At 66.3% G+C, this 15769-nt stretch overlaps 2 protein-coding genes across 19 annotated transcripts in view; one reads left to right on the top strand and one right to left on the bottom strand.

Annotated features, from left to right (window-relative positions):
• The first annotated feature begins 1290 nt into the window (after positions 1 to 1290).
• Positions 1291 to 8389, top strand: MFAP2 (microfibril associated protein 2). 13 transcript variants are annotated; one of them, XR_014078368.1, is made up of 10 exons: positions 1291 to 1320; positions 3210 to 3349; positions 4717 to 4806; positions 4965 to 4991; positions 5102 to 5188; positions 5313 to 5357; positions 7540 to 7627; positions 7712 to 7785; positions 7909 to 8185; positions 8266 to 8389. XR_014078368.1 is itself a non-coding variant. In XM_081575043.1 (9 exons), the coding sequence occupies exons 2-9, from the start codon at positions 3313 to 3315 to the stop codon at positions 8010 to 8012; spliced, it is 552 nt and encodes a 183-aa protein (XP_081431169.1). In that variant the 5' UTR covers positions 1291 to 1320; positions 3210 to 3312; the 3' UTR covers positions 8013 to 8389. The 13 variants fall into 13 exon arrangements, 10 of the variants coding, with proteins under 10 accessions (XP_081431169.1, XP_081431171.1, XP_081431173.1 ...); XR_014078369.1 differs by having other exon boundaries at positions 4720 to 4806; XR_014078367.1 differs by lacking the exon at positions 1291 to 1320 and adding an exon at positions 2725 to 2887.
• An 865-nt stretch (positions 8390 to 9254) lies between these two features.
• The window catches only part of CROCC (ciliary rootlet coiled-coil, rootletin), a 54735-nt gene continuing 48220 nt past the window's right edge, over positions 9255 to 15769 (bottom strand). For 5 of the 6 annotated variants that reach the window (XM_081575014.1, XM_081575017.1, XM_081575015.1 and 2 more), the window contains 7 exons: positions 14711 to 14926; positions 13416 to 13640; positions 12898 to 13047; positions 12330 to 12530; positions 11999 to 12130; positions 10594 to 10758; positions 9255 to 9742 (listed from right to left, as the gene is read on the bottom strand). In XM_081575014.1, the coding sequence (XP_081431140.1) occupies positions 9659 to 9742; positions 10594 to 10758; positions 11999 to 12130; positions 12330 to 12530; positions 12898 to 13047; positions 13416 to 13640; positions 14711 to 14926 (1173 nt within the window). In that variant the 3' untranslated portion in view covers positions 9255 to 9658. The remainder of the gene's footprint in view (positions 9743 to 10593; positions 10759 to 11998; positions 12131 to 12329; positions 12531 to 12897; positions 13048 to 13415; positions 13641 to 14710; positions 14927 to 15769) is intronic. The other variant, XM_081575018.1, reaches the window with a different exon arrangement.

Below are 15769 nucleotides of genomic sequence, written 5' to 3' on the forward strand. Positions count from 1 at the left end.
TGGGCTAAAGCTGAGCTTGTCCGGGTCTCCACACGGTGGATAGGCTCGGGGGGAGAGGGGCCACCGGGGCCACGGCTGGGAACGGGGAGAGGGGTGCCCCCGCTGAGGAGGGGGCTTTGATCTGTCATCTGAAGGGGGAGGGACTCTTCGGTGTGGCAGGGGGGAGACACAGCTTGAGCAAAGGCCCTGTGGCAGGTAGAGGAAGGGGTTTGATGAGAAACAGCTAAAAAGCCATTGAGGCTGTTGGGAAACCAGGCAGAGGGAACCAGAAGGCAGAACTGGGCTGTGGGGAAGGTCGGGTCCTTGGGGTCTCCAGGGGAGTTCAGCCTTGTTCCCGGGTACCTTGAGACACCAGTGAAAGGCTTCAGGTAGAAGCCTCCCCTTGCCCACCCCGTCTGAGGTGAGTGGGTGAGGGCAGGCCTGTTTGGGAAGGCCTACTCCTGCTGCTTAGTAGCTCAGGCATGTCCGACTCTCTGCGACCCCGTGCACTGCAGCCCACCAGGCTCCTCTGTCCGTGGGATTCTCCAGGCAAGAATGCGGGAGTGGGTTGCCATTTCTTCCTCCAGGGGATCTTCTGGACCCAGGGGTGGAACCAGCCTGTCTTACCTCTCCTGCTTTGGCAGGCGGGTTCTTTCCCACTAGCGCCACGTGGGCAGGCCTAGATGGCAGGTATTAGGGACTCAGGATTAGAGGTGGGGGCTTGGCGGGCTGCGGGTGGGGAGTTAGCGGGTGGGGTGAGGGAAGGGTGGTGGGCTCACTGCCTGAAGGGAACACCTTCCGGGGCCAGGTCCAGGGAGGGTCAGGAGGCTGTGATTTTGGACTTGAATCCTCCTTGAGTTTGGGGCCCTGGTGGGGCCAGGCCCGGTAGCCTGTAGCCGGTGGGTCCGGAGAAACGCTGGTTATGGAAACCCGCTGTGGCAGCGAGCTGCCTGGGGAGACACGGGAGGCCCGGGAGGGCGTCCTGGAAGCCGGGAGCAGCCGGAGCGGAGGGCAGGGCGCGCGGTCCCCTTCGGGAGCCTTGGCTCCGTCCTGTGTCCGGCGGAGGAGGTACACCCGCCTCACCGCGCTGACAGCGGGCCAGGCGTTGTGGGAACAGGACGGGGACGCATCCTGCACCGTGCGAACTTCCGAGAGGACGTGAGGCCGGCCCCGCGCCCCCCGCCCCTAGGAGCACGGCGGCCCGGCGACGCTCGCGTTAGGACCCAGCGGATCCGGGCGGGAGGGCGGCGCCCGCCCCGTCGGGGGCCCGGAGGGAGACACGGGGGGCGGAGGGGCTGCTCGGCGGCGCGCGGACTCGGAGCGGCGCGCAGGGACCCGCAGGTAGGCGCGGGCCGGGGCGCAGGCCGGGGCGGGGGGCGCGGGCGGGCGGCGCGGGGCCGCGACTCCGACGACGGCGGGCCCCCACGGGCTGAGGGTCCCGGGCCCCGGGGCCGTCTAAGCAGATTAAGAGGCGGCTTTTGTCTCCCGGAGGAAGGAGGTGGCGGCCGGCGGGGGTGTCCGCGGGGCGGCGGGGACGGAGACAAAGGGCCGGCAGGCCGGGCCCCCGGGGTGCGTCCCCGGCCCGCTGGGCCTCCCCCTCGGCCCCGCGGTGAGAGGGGCCGGGCGCGCCCGCAGGTTCGGCCCCCCTCCCCGCCCGATCGCCCGCAGTCTGGACGCGCTTGCAGACGCGTCTCCTGGAGGGGCCCCTTCTCCGCGCGGACTCTCCTCGGGACGGCCTTGCCCGGGGGCCCCTTCCCCCAGCGAGCCTGGGCGCCCCATGCGGGGGGCTTCGAGTGCTGACAGTGCCAGCCAGGCTGGGAGCCAGATGGGGGACCGGGAGGACTTGGGGGAGCTCCAGGCCTTCGGTCCCCGCGAGGAGGAGGCCGGCAGTTTTCAGAGTGGACGCCCGGCCTGCGGGACAGATGAGTCAAAGGCCTTACGTCCCCCACCCTCCTCATCTGACCGCAGTAAGGCTTGAGGAGGAGTGAGATAGTGACTGTGTGCCGTGACCGGGCTCACAGGAGGAGAGGTGCCCCGGGGGGGGGGCGGGTCACAGGAGAAGAGGTGCCCCAGGGGGGTGCTCACAGGAGGAGAGGTGCCCCGGGGGGTGCTCACAGGAGGAGAGGTGCCCCGGGGGGTGCTCACAGGAGGAGAGGTGCCCCGGGGGGTGCTCACAGGAGGAGAGGTGCCCCAGGGGGGTCACAGGAGGAGAGGTGCCCCAGGGGGGGTCATAGGAGGAGGGGTGCCCCAGGGGGATCACAGGAGGAGAGGTACCATGCCTCTGCCCCCATCCCCCCCTCCCTTGAGTCCCCGCCGCCTGGAGGGGGCAGGGGTAGGCAGGCGGGTTTCCAGTTCACTGTCTGGAAGAACTCCTCATGTTATGGGAGGGAGGGCCCCCCCTTGGGTGAGCCCAGGACTCTCTCCCAGCTTCCCTCCCCCCACTGCCGAAGGCGGGCAGTCTGGAGGCTGCCCCCCACTGAGCTGGGGCTGGCAGTGAGGACTTGTCGATTCTGCCAAGTCCACTGTGGGGCCAAAGACCCGAGACGAGACTCAAGCCAGGGTTCTCGAACTTCAAGAGCTTGCCCTCTCCCCCCAAACTACACTTGTAACGTACCGTCTCAGGCGGTCCAGAGCCCCTGGGCTGGGGGACCACGAAGTCCCCTTGAGGGCTCCCTCCAGGCTCGGGAGAGACGCTTTTCGGACTCCACCCTGAGTGCTTCCTGCCGCCGCAGACAAATCGACCTCAGTCTCGTGAGTGTGCGATGAAGGCAGCCAGGTCCTGGGAGGCCTGGCAGGAGAGGGCTCTTCGAGGGGCGGGAGCCCTGCCTGCCTGGCTGTCCCGCCGGCCCGGGGTCATGTGGTTTCCTGCTGAGCAGGATGCCTGGGCCCCCAGGCTAATTGGGAGCAGGTGCTGGTCTGGCCGACCGCTGGGTCTGGGCTGTGATGTTGGTTGGGCAGGACTGGGGTCCCAAGGATGGGCCTGGGGTCGTGGTCCCGGCGTGGCAGGGAGAGCAGGGGCAGGGATTCGAAATGTCTGTAGATCATGGGCGGGCAGGGTAGGGTCCCTTGTCACGATCAGCTCTGGAGCTGGGGGAGGCGAGTCCCTCAGGTCCCGATCGCCCAGCGGGCTCTCAGGGACAGATGTCCCTCCAAAGTCGTCGACGCCCCTGAGGCCCGCCCTCCGTGACCCTCCTTCTGCCTGGCCTCTGTTCTGGGTATCCCTTCTCCAGGCTGAATTCCGGGAGCAGAAGCGGCCCTGCAGCCCTGGGGTGTTGGCCCTCCTCTTTCTCCAGCTGTCCCCGGACACCAGCCCAGCCCGCTCACTGTGTGGCCATGAGAGCCGCCTGCCTCTTCCTGCTCTTCCTGCCTGGTAAGTGGCACCTGGGCTGGTGGGGGTCCCGCGTGGGTGCGAGGAGGGAGCTGGCAGCCAGCTCTTGTCCTACGGCCAGAATTGAGTTTCCTGAACCCCAGGGCCTCTACCTCTTGGACCACAGGCTGGACTGGCCAACCCCCCCAAAGTCTGGAGGCATCTCTGGGTGCCTCCCCAGCCCTCCACAGCAGCAGGCTGGGCCCAGGCACCAGGATCCACGTTTTTCCGCTTACAGCCTGGTCCTCCCAGGAGCTGATGTGCAGGAATGGAGGCCCCTAAAAGGGGGTCTGAAGGCCTGGGATTTGCACTCCTTTGGGGCCAACTCAGCTATACAGTCTTGACCTTGGAGAGGTCCCTGGTTGTCCCTGAAAGAGTGAATTAGCAATGGGGATCACAAAGGGCCTGCCAGGTCTGACATTCGTTCATTTAACAGATATCTGTGGAGCTCCTACTCTGTGCCAGGCACTGGGATAGGCCCCGGGGATGCAGTGATCAAGCGGGCAAACGTGGTGTTTGCGTGGTGTTGCCCTGCCGGTCTAGAGGAAGGCGAGGCGATAAACAAGAGGTTGTGCTGAATGCTGTGATAGAAGTAAACAGGAAGCTGAGATGGTGTGGGTGGGTAGGCCGGCGAAGGCCTCTCTTATTTTTTAATATTAATTTCTCTGGCTGTGCCGGGTCTTACAGCGCGTGGGAACCTCAGGCTTCGTTGTGGCTCCTGAGACCTTCCGCGGCGGCCTTCGGGCTCTTAGCCGAGGCATGTGGGCTCCAGTCCCCTGACCAGGGACTGAACCCGGGTCCCGTCCTGGGAGCACAGAATCTTAGCCGCTGTACCGCCAGGGCAGCCCCCACCTGCTCAGTCGCTGTCCTGCCCCACTCTCGGTGACCCCGTGGACTGTGGCCCACCAGGTTCCTCTGTCCTCGGAGGTCTCCAGTGCAGAACCCTGGTGTGGCTGTTGTTTGTTTCCCACTCCAGGGGATCTTCCCGACCCAGGGATTGAACCCCAGTCCCTGGCATTGGCAGGTGGATTCTTTACCACTGAGCCACCTGGGAAGCCCCCCGAGCAGAGCTGAAACTTCAGTAGAGACTTGAAGGAGGAGAAGCTAATCAGGATCTCAGCCCCAGGAAGTCAAGTGCAAAGGCCCTGGGGCAGGCAGGACCAGCCAAGAGCCAGCATGGGGGAGCGGGTCAGGGAGGCGACTGAGGACCAGGGCATGTAAGGGGACAAGGAAGCCGTTTGCATCCTGTGAATCTGAGTCTGCTGGGGATCTTACAGGCCTACCCGAGGGACTTTTGCCTTCCTCAGGGGTCCTCAGGGCCCCTGCTGCCTCTCCCTGCTGGACACTCCCTTATCTCTGTCTCCCCACAGCAGGCCTGCTGGCTCAGGGCCAGTATGATCTGGACCCGCTGCCTCCATACCCAGACCACGTGCAGTACACCCACTACAGTGACCAGATCGGTAAGCCCACCACCCACCCCAGCTCCCCCCAGCCCCGGCGTGGCTCGGCCAGGGGTCAGGCGGGGCGACGGGAGACGGAATTTCAGGGCTGTGGGCCCTGGCTGGGCTGTGCCTGGGGGCTAGCCTGACCCCCACCAATTCCACATCTTTATTTCCAGACAATCCGGACTACTATGACTACCCAGGTAAAGGGCTGAGGGTAGGACAGCATAGGCAGGCAGCGGGCTGGGGAGTCCGTGGAGACCTGCAGGGGCTGGGGGGAGGGAGCAGACCCCTTTACTGCCTCTCCTGGCAGAGATGACACCTCGGCCCCCAGAGGAGCAGTTCCAGTTCCAGTCCCAGCAGCAAGTCCAGCAGGAAGTTATCCCAGCCCCCACCTTAGGTAGGCCACCAGCTCCAGCCAACCCTGGGGGTGGGGAGGGCTGCCCAGGGCTGGAAGGGGTGACCCCACCCTGCCCAGAATCGTCCGTCCCAATGGTCTCTGCCTGCCTCTCCCCCAACCCCAGAACCAGGGACTGTGGAGACGGAGCCCACGGAGCCGGGGCCTCTGGGTAAGAGAGACAGGGGGCCCTGGGAGTTAGGGGGCGGTGGAGCCCATGGAGTTAGGGGGCGGTGGGGGGCTCAGGAGTTAGGGGGTGGCGGGGGCCCTGGGAGTTAGGGAGTTAGGGGGTGGTGGGGCCCATGGAGTTAGGGGGCGGTGGGGGCTCGGGAGTTAGGGAGTTAGGCGGCAGTGGGGGCTCGGGAGTTAGGGGGCAGCGGTGCCCCCTGGAGTTGGGCAGTGGGGGCCCCGGGAGTTAGGGGGCGGTGGGGGGCTCGGGAGTTAGGGGGCGGCGGGGCCCCCTGGAGTTGGGGGAGGTGGGGGCCCCGGGAGTTAGGGGGCAGTGGGGGGCTCGGGAGTTAGGGGGCAGTGGGGGGCTCGGGAGTTAGGGGGCGGTGGGGGGCTCGGGAGTTAGGGGGCGGCGGGGGCCCTGGGAGTTAGAGAGTTAGGGGGCAGTGGGGGGCCCGGGAGTTAGGGGGCGGCGGGGGCCCTGGGAGTTAGGGGGCGGTGGGGGCTCGGGAGTTAGGGAGTTAGGGGGCAGTGGGGGCTCGGGAGTTAGGGGGCGGCGGTGCCCCCTGGAGTTGGGCAGTGGGGGCCCCGGGAGTTAGGGGGCAGCGGGGGGCTCGGGAGTTAGGGGACGGCGGGGCCCCCTGGAGTTGGGGGCGGTGGGGGCCCCCGGAGTTAGGGGGCAGTGGGGGCCCCGGGAGTTAGGGGACGGTGGGGGCCCCGGGACTTAGGGGGCAGTGGGGGGCTCGGGAGTTAGGGGGCGGCGGGGGCCCTGGGAGTTAGGGAGTTAGGGGGCAGTGGGGGCTCGGGAGTTAGGGGGCCGCGGTGCCCCCTGGAGTTAGGGGGCAGTGGGGGCCCCGGGAGTTAGGGGGCAGTGAGGGACTCGGGAGTTAGGGGGCGGCGGGGGCCCTGGGAGTTAGGGAGTTAGGGGGCAGTGGGGGCTCGGGAGTTAGGGGGCAGCGGGGGCCCTGGGAATTAGGGAGTTAGGGGGCAGTGGGGGCTCGGGAGTTAGGGGGCAGTGGGGGCCCTGGGAGTTAGGGGGCGGCGGGGGCCCTGGGAGTTAGGGAGTTAGGGGGCAGTGGGGGCTCGGGAGTTAGGGGGCCGCGGTGCCCCCTGGAGTTAGGGGGCAGTGGGGGCCCCGGGAGTTAGGGGGCAGTGAGGGACTCGGGAGTTAGGGGGCGGCGGGGGCCCTGGGAGTTAGGGAGTTAGGGGGCAGTGGGGGCTCGGGAGTTAGGGGGCAGCGGGGGCCCTGGGAATTAGGGAGTTAGGGGGCAGTGGGGGCTCGGGAGTTAGGGGGCAGTGGGGGCCCTGGGAGTTAGGGGGCGGTGGGGGCCCCGGGAGTTAGGGGGCGGTGGGGGCCCCGGGAGTTAGGGGGCTGCGGGGGCCCTGGGAGTTAGGGAGTTAGGGGGCCCTGGGAGTTAGGGAGTTAGGGGGCAGTGGGGGGCTCAAGAGTTAGGGGGCGGTGGGGGCCCAGGAGGTCAGACACAGCCAGGCCTCTCGCTCTTGCTGGGGTAGGTGGTGGGCTGGGGCCTTGCAGAGGTGCCCCTGCTTGAGGTTGGCAGGGCCCCCTGGCAGCTCCGGGGACCCCTCTGCCCTGCGCTGGGCAGGGGGCAGGAGCCTCTAGACATGGGGAGGGGGACCGGCTGGCAGGAAGCCCCCCCAGCGGGTGGTGCTGGGTGGGGAGGGGCAGGAAGCCTGGCTCAGTGGGGCTGCCCGAGGGTCTGTGTGTGGGGACCAGTCCCGTGTGAGGGGCCTCCTGTGAGGCTGCCGTGCGTTTCCGGGACTGTGTGTGGCTGTAGGTTTGTGTTTGAACTTAAGTCTGTTTGGATGTGTGCTTCTGGGTGTGGTTGTGAGTTTGCACGTGTGTAAACGTGTTGGATAAAATCGGGAAGTCAGGAAGGTCTGGCAGTGCTGTGTGCGTGTGTCGGCGCGCGTGTGTGTCTGTGTGAGTGTTTGTGTGTCTGGGCTGGGCCTGAGGGTGCAGGCATTCCTGGCCCTGAGAGCCAGTCCCCCTGGGGGTGCGGTCAGGGGCAGCCCCAAGCTCTGAGCCCCGAGCTGCAGCCCCGACCCCAAGCTCTGAGCCCCGAGCTGCAGCGCCCTGACCCCAAGCTCTGAGCCCCGAGCTGCAGCCCCCTGACCCCAAGCTCTGAGCCCCGAGCTGCAGCCCCCTGACCCCACCTGTCACCCAGACTGCCGCGAGGAGCAGTACCCGTGTACCCGCCTCTACTCCATACACAAGCCCTGCAAGCAGTGTCTCAACGAGGTCTGCTTCTACAGGTGAGGGGGCGGGGAGGCGGGTGAGGACGGGGTGGGCGTGGGGTCCTCTCCCTGGGGCTGACCCCTCCCGGCCCGTCCCCTCAGCCTCCGCCGCGTGTACGTCGTCAATAAGGAGATCTGTGTCCGGACGGTCTGCGCCCACGAGGAGCTCCTACGGGGTAGGAAGCCCCTACCCCCACCCCTTCCCCGTCTCATCCTCAGACTACCCCAGTCACCAGGGCTGGGCGCAGGGCAGTTCCTAGCCCCGCGCTGACTCCAGCTCCTTCCCGCCCTCCCGACAGCTGACCTGTGTCGTGACAAGTTCTCCAAGTGCGGCGTGCTGGCCAGCAGTGGCCTGTGCCAGTCTGTGGCAGCTGCCTGTGCCAGGAGCTGTGGGGGCTGCTAGGAGGAGCTGGCCCCCCGCCAACCCGGGGCCCCCAGGCTCTGCCTGACCTGGTGCTTTTTCCCCATCCAACGTTCCTCTCGTCCTGTTAGAGGGCTGCGGGCCTGGGGCTTGCTGCAGGCCCCTCCCCTAGCCTGGGGCCTCCCCTGGGGCCGCAGGGGGCTCCCGAAGGTCCAGTCTCTGCCCCCGGGTGGGGGACATCCTGGGTGCTCTGTGGAACCTGGGCCCCTGACGTGCCTTCTTCGTCTCCCCCCAGGACTGTCCCCCACCCCCAAGGCAGGCTGTGACCCCCACCCCAGCTGGTCTGCTTGAATCTCCTACAGCCCCTGGGCGTAGACCACCTTTGTTTTATACAAAATTAAAAACAGGTTTTTACGAAAGATCCAGAGTCCCTTTTTCGGTGGGGCGAGCAGAGGAAATGGCCAGGGCCTCCAACCCTGCGCATCCTCCCCAAGGCTGCCTGGCCCCTCGGGAGGGCAGAAGCGGGCCAGCCGTTTTAACAGCACCCTCTGACGAGCACGTGGAGACCAGGCCCTGTCTTAGGGTGAGCACACAGCCCTCTTTAAGCCTCTAACCAAGCCTGTGCGGCAGGCACAGTTAATATTCCATCTTACAGACAGGGAAGCCAAGCCTACAGTCAGTACGTAACGTCCCACCCCCCCAGGGGTCCACAGCGGTTAGTGGCAGGGCAGAACCTGATGCCTCTGGGCTCCACGGGCTGAGTGGCGTTCCTCCTTGGAAACACGGACTAAGCACCTTCTGTGTGTGCTCCCTCATCACCAACCTGGGAGGCGGCTCCCACTTTACGGATGAGCAAGCTGAGGCCCTGACAGCTGAAGCAGCTGCGCCCAGGGTCACCCAGCAGGGCCAGGCTGGATGCCAGGCCCACTCCCAGGCCTGCACTCCTTCACCGTGCTGCCTGGAAGGCCTGCTGGTGCTCAGGGCGTGCACCCTGTCGTGAGGAGGAGCCAGAGAAAAGGGCAGAAAGCTTCAGCTGGGAAGAGCAAAGCTGGGGGCCAGCCCCAAGCCTCAACAGCTCTGCCTGTTAAATGGGCGCGTAGCCCAGGGCCCTGGAGGCCTCTGCACCCCGCCGTCCTGGGAGGTTGTTCCTTACCTTTCCGCACGGGCCTTTCTGAAGTCTCCCCCATGTCCCTGCGCACCCCTCACTAGGGAACCCCAACCCTCTGCCCCAGGGCCCTCCAGTCTCCCAGGAGGCAACATTAACAGCAAAAGGACACAGCTGTACAAAGCATTCTTTAAAAAATGGGGTTGTTACCAAAAACACAACAGTTCTGAACAGTTAACATTGTAAAAAGGTATAAAAATACAGCGACTCTGAACTCTGAGGAACTTGCTGACAGTGAACTAAGATGGAGACCTCTGAGCAGCCAGAGGGACTGCCCCAGGCCCGACCCTGACGGCCAGCGCGCCTGCGCCCAGGGTCAGCGGGGACGGGGTCTCTCCAGTCTAGCGTTAGGGGGGCCCACCGAGAGGGGTGGCTCTGATGAGGCTGCAGCCCCGTCCTGGCCCCGCCACCCCACCCCTCGCCCTGGTGAGCTCCGGCCCAGGCCCCCTGGACCGCGCTGAGGGCGCCCCTCCGGTCTGGCCCAGCCCAGGGCCGCATCACTAGGATGCCAGTGGAGAGATGCTCACTTCTCCGGGGGACCAGAGGGCGGGGAGGAGGCTGAGCACCTTCGAAGCTCCTGCTGCAGCTGCCCCTTCAGCGTGGACACCTGGGAAAGAACAAGGAAGCAGGGCCCAGCCAGGCCCAGCCTGGGCTCAGAGCCAGGGAGGGGGCGGTGACAGGGATCCCAGAGGGCCCAGGGCCGCGTTCCAGGAAAAGCCAGGTGTCCTAACAGCCAGGGAAGTCCCTCCCCTTCTTGTTCTGCTCCGAGGAGCAGCTGGGGCTCTCCGGACTGCTCAGCCTCTCCTTGGGGGCCCCATCCCCTCTCACCACCAGGACAGGCCTGGCACTAGCTGGACTCCAGGGAGGACCTGGGCCCAGGCCTGATCCACGGCAGGTAGCCTTGCCCTGCAGACATGATCAGGACAGACGGTCACGGGGGGCCTGTGATCTCAGCTTGCCAAGGAGGAGTGCCCTTGGGACTCCAGCTGTTGCTCTCGGGGAAAACGGCCCCTTGAGCCTCCGGGACTACAAGTTGCTAGGTTATCCTGAGGCCAGCTGTGGCACCCGCAAGACGGCCAGCCCAGGCCTGGAGCCACGGAGAGGGCCCGAGTTCCAGTGACCTGCTTCGAGCCCCCGTGTCCAGCCATGGCTGACACCAGCGTCGTCCATCCCGACCATTTCAGTTCCGGGCACCACCAAGCACCCACGCCCGAAAGGTGTGAGTGGCACCCGCCTTCCCCCTCCTCCCCACCCCACCCCGGTCCTCCCCCTCCTCCCCCCGCCCCCTCCTCCCCCCCCGCCCCCTCCTCCCCCCCCGCCCCCCTCCTCCTCCCCGCCCCCCCCTCCTCCTCCTAACCTCTCCTGCCCCTCCTGCTCCCCCCCCACCCCCCACGCCCCGCCAGCTCCTGGCTCAGCTTCCTGACAGAGCCCTGCGGACTCCGCTGAGCCTCCGCTCACCTGCTCCTCCAGCCCCCGCACCCTCTGCCGGTGGGCGCGCTCCCGTGCCTCCAGCGCACGCTCCGTCCGCACCTGGGCGCCCCGCAGGCGCTCCACCTCCTGCTGCAGCTCCGCTGCCTCCAGCCGGGCCGGGCTGTGGTTCTGCTCCAGCGCTGCCACCTGGGCCTGCGGGAGGGGCCGCCGGTCAGGGGGTCAGGCCTGGGGCCGCGATGCGCTCGCACATGTGCGCATGTGTTAAGGGTCAGGTCCTCTCTGGATGGGAGCATGAGGGTCCCTGGGGGCAAAGCGGGGCTTGCAAGAGAGAGCCTTGTTTTCCCACCCAGCCCTGCTGGCCTGCGAATCCTGAGACAGGTTGCTGGGTGATGCACTCAGGCGCGCGTGCGCGCGCGCGCACACACATGTTCAAATACAGAGACAAGCACGTATACATAGTCATACAAGCAAGCATGTAAAAACCTGTGTTCACATGGATGCACGCGTGTGTCCAAAAGCCCAAAACTCTTATGCACAACAGACATGCACATCCAAGAAGACACCCAGGGCTCCCCTGGGGGCTCAGTGCTGAAGACTCCACCCGCCAGTGCAGCGGCCATGGGTTCGATCCCTGGTCCTGGGGGATCCCACATCCCACAGACCAACTGAGCCCCTGCGCCACAGCTCCTGAGCCTGGGCTCTAGAGCCCGCGAGCCGCAACTACAAGAGGCTCACACGCCCCAGAGGCCACGCGCCGCGACCAGAGAGGACGCTGCAGTGAGCGGCACGGGCGTCACACTCGAGAGGGGCCTCTACACCCAGAGGAAGCCTGCGAGCAACGAAGATGCAGCACAGCCAAAGGTAGAAGTATTCAGAAAAGAAGACATCTGTATGCAAAGATACACTATACGGATGGCAGATCCTAGTACCTAGATACGCCACTTCCATGCACAAGAGTCCTCTCGCGTACACCCATAGCTCTCTATGCCCACAAGCGTGAGCACACGTGTGAGCACACACCGAGTGTGAGCACACCCACAAGCGTGAGCACACACCGTGAGCACACCCCAAGCGTGAGCACACCCCAAGCGTGAGCACACGTGTGAGCACACACCGAGTGTGAGCACACCCCCACAAGCGTGAGCACACAAGCGTGAGTACACCCACAAGCGTGAGCACACGTGAGCACACCCCCACAAGCGTGAGCACACGTGTGAGCACACATCAAGCGTGAGCACACCCACAAGCGTGAGCACACACGCATGTGCGCTGACAGGCCTTCAGCATCTTCGTCTCTCTCCACTTTGGAGAGGACCCCTCCCTCCGAGGCCTGGCTCTGGGCCGCCGCCTCAAGGCTGTCTGGGCTCGCGGGTTGTGGGGGCAGGCAGTTGGGTTCAGGGGTACAGAGGGGCGGGGTGGGCAGGGCCGAGACCTCCAGCAGCTGGATCTGCGTCTGGGCCTCAGCCAGCTCCAGCTCTGCCCCCGTGAGCGTGCGGTCCAGGTGGCCCTTCTCCGCATTCAGGCGCACTGTGTCCTCGTGACTGCGGAGCTTCTCCCGTTCCACCTGGGCGGGGAGGGCAGGGGGCATCAGGGTGCCCGGGAAGGAGGGAGGTCCTGGGGGCATCAGGGTGCCCGGGAAGCAGGGAGGTCCTGGGGGAGCTCAGGGAGGGGTGCTGAGTTAGAGGTGGCGGGGCCAGCGGGCACACACAACCAGGGCCGGGACCCAGGGGCAGCGCAAGGAGGGCCCGAAGGGCACGGCCCACCTTGTCCAGCGTGCTCTTAAGGGCCGCCCGCTCCTTCTCCAGCCGCAGGGCTGAGCGCTCTGCGTCCCGCTTCTCAGCCTCCAGCCGAGCCAGGGCGCTCTGCAGGCTCCCCAGGTGCTCCTGCAGCCGCCGCTGCTCATCCTGCGCCTTCTGGGCTGCATGCAGGGCCGCAGCCTCAGCCTCCTGCCGCTGCCGCAGCGCCTGCAGCACAAGCCAGCGAGCCCCTGACCCTGGGGCCTCAGTGTGGGCATCCGGAGCCCCATCTTGGTGGGGGTGACAAGGCCAGCCTGCCCGGCCCACTCGCGAGACGAAACTGTTAGGAGGCCCCCGGGGCCTCAGGGTGGGCATCTGGAACCCCATCTTGGTGGGGGTGATGAGGGCAGCCTGCCCGGCCCACTCGCGAGACGAAGCTGTTATTAGGAGGCCCACGGCAGGGAATGGCCACCCGGGGCCTCAGTCTCTGCAACTGTGTAACGGGGAGATGGACGAAGGAGCCGCGCTGCCTCCTGGAGGCCGGGCCCAGCTTTGGGAGGTGGAGGTGAGTGGGGCGGCCCGCCTTGGCCCTCACCTCCTGTAGCTGCTGCTGCTGCCCCTCGACCTCCGCCCGCCGCAGCTCCAGGTCCGCCAGCTCGCCCCGCAAGGTCTGCACCTGCTCGCCCAGGGAGCCGCTCTGCTTCCGCGCCTCGGATGACGCCTGCCGCGCAGCCTCCAGCCGTTCCTGGGGGACAACAGGGCGGTGCCAGGCTGCCCCGGAGCCCTGGGCAGAGGGCTCCCCTCTGCTCAGAACCTCCAGGCCAGGCCCACAGCCCACAGCGCGGGCAGTCCTCTCACCAGCACAGTAAGCCAGGGCGCAGGCCTGGCCACGCCCCTCATGCAGCGGGGAGCCCCCAGACCCAACCCTGCTCCCAGGGGCCTGCAGCTGGGCCCCGCCCCATCCTGGCCGTCGTGAGCGCCCCCCCCCCCCGCCTCCTATCACTGGCCGATCCTCGTACTGAGCCGCCCCCCCCAAAGGGTGTGCCCACGGCCGGCTCCCAGGGGCCAGCTCTCCACCGGCACCCCCGCAGCTGGGCCCTGGGGCCCCCGTACTTGGAGCACTCGGCGGTCATGTTCACAGGCAGTCAGGGCCTTCTGCAGGTGCACGTTCTTATCCTGGGCGCTGGCAAGGCTGGCACTGCTCCGGGTCAGGGCCTCCGTCAGACCCTGCACCTTGTCCTGCAGGAGGCCCTCACTCTCCTGCACCTTGGCCAGGGCCCCGCTCAGCCGCTCCACCGTGAGCTGCAGAGTGCCCGCCTTCACCTCGCCGTCCGCCACCTGGGGGAGGACGGCCCGGACGGTCCAGGTGTGCCAAGCCAAGCCCTGCCACCTCTCTCCAGGCCTTTGTCACAGACACTCCTGGTTCTCAGGCACACCCACGGGCTCCGCCAACGGCAGCCTGGCCCGAGACGCACTGCCAGTTAACTACCCTCTTGCAGGGTGCCATCAACCTAGCTGCCGTAGACCCTGTGGTGGTCTCCCCACTGCTATGGAGGAGAAAGGGTACCCACCACCACCCTGACAGTTTTTGTGGTCTTGGCTTAGGCGGGTGACGGTGTAGGGCTAGCAGAGCTACTGAACATTCCAGTTAGAGCTGAGCTTCCTGGCAGCCAAGGCAAAAAAGGAAAACTAAGCACTTCCCTGGTGGTCCAGAGGCTAAGACTCCACACTCCCAATGCAGAGGACCTGGGTTTGATCCCCGGTCAGGGGACTAGCAGAGAAGACAATGGCACCCCACTCCAGTCCTCTTGCCTGGAGAATCCCATGGACGGAGGAGCCTGGTGGGCTGCAGTCCACGGGGTCGCTAAGAGTCAGACACAACTGAGCGGCTTCACTTTCACTTTTCCCTTTCATGCATTGAAGAAGGACATGGCACCCACTTCAGTGTTCTTGCCTGGAGAATCCCAGGGACAGGGGAGCCTGGTGGGCTGCCGTCTATGGGGTCGCACAGAGTCGGACACGACTGAAGCGACTTAGCAGCAGCAGGGAATTAGATCCCACCTGCTATGACTAAGACCTTGTGTGCCACAACTAAAGATGCCGCATGCCTCAACTAAGACCCAGCACAGCCAAAATAAATATTTAAATAAAGAAAAGAAAATGAGTGAAGTCTGTCTCTCTATACAACTCCTTTCAGCACAGACTCCATCATCAAACAGCCCTCAGTTCTAGTTTTCGCCCTGCCCCTGCTTAGCTCTGTGATCTCAGGTAAAGACATCAGGTCTGTGAGCCTCCACCTGTCCATCCGTGAAATGGGGTGATGATGATACACACGCTACCTCGCAGGGCTGCTGGGAGCGCGGGGTCCCCATGATGCCCCCGGCTCGGGGCAGGTCGGGGGGACCCACCTGCCTCTGCAGAGAGTCCACCCGCTCCTGGAGGACCTGCGCCTGCGCCTCCCGGTCGCTCAGGCCCAGGCGGCTGCGCTGCAGCTCCCCCTCGAGCGCACGCCGCTGCAGCTCCAGCTTGATGCTGCGGCTCTCAGACGCGTCCAGCACCTCCTTCAGACGGCGCTTGTCACTCTCCAGCTTCGCCTCGTTGGCCTTCATCTTGTTGAGCTTCTCCTGGGGGTGGGGGAGGGTCAGGGCAGAGCACCCATGCCCCCCACATCCTTCAGGGCCCCTGGAGAAAGCGGGGGAGCCCTGGAGGGGCCGGTCCAGCTGCTCGCTGTGTGATCAGGGGTCAGCCCCGGATTCGCTTGGGGCCTCAGCTCCCCCCTGTTCGCGGGGTGACTCAGGGACCCCAGGGCGCTTTCGAGCTCCGCCTGAGTCTCAGGGGCCATGTGGTCCATGCTCAGCCTCCCTCCCTGCTCCCTACTGCACATCCAGGGACCCCACAACCTGGGTGCTCAGAGCGCTGGGGGGTGCGGGGGGGGGTAAAAGTGCAGACTCCAGGGCCTCCCTGCTCCACCCCACCGCTCTCTAGAGGGCGGCCCAGAGCTGCACTGGCGAGCAGGGGCCCGGGGCCCCCAGGCAGGGCAAGCCGGTGGAGGGGCCTAGGGACTGGGGACAGGGCAGGAAGACAGACTAGAGTCCTTTTCTTCCTGTCACCATTCCAGAGCCGGGGCAGGTCAAGGGGGTGCTCTGACCACAGTCCCCCAGGCCCAGCCCCCTGTCCACGGACTCGAGCCCCAACCCTGCCGTATCTGGGCCCCGCCGCCCCACGCTGGCTCCCGCCCAGCTTTGTTCCTGGCCGCCTCCCGCGCCCCTGCGGCTGGGCCCACAGCCAGAGCTGGAGCCGCAGACACAACAAGCCAGCTCAAGCTCGGCCTGGAGCCAGAGGCGGGGGGCGGGCTGTGGGGACAGGCAGGAGGGCCAGGGGAGGCGGGGGGATCTGTGCCTGCAAGAAGGGCTCAGGCTCCAGCAGCCTGACCGTCAGCACCAGGGCCTGCGCGTCCTGCCCCAGAC

The sequence above is a fragment of the Giraffa tippelskirchi genome, chromosome 3 (assembly GCF_054371585.1).
Source record: "Giraffa tippelskirchi isolate mGirTip1 chromosome 3, T2T-mGirTip1v1.2.pri, whole genome shotgun sequence".
Classification (NCBI taxonomy): domain Eukaryota; kingdom Metazoa; phylum Chordata; class Mammalia; order Artiodactyla; family Giraffidae; genus Giraffa; species Giraffa tippelskirchi.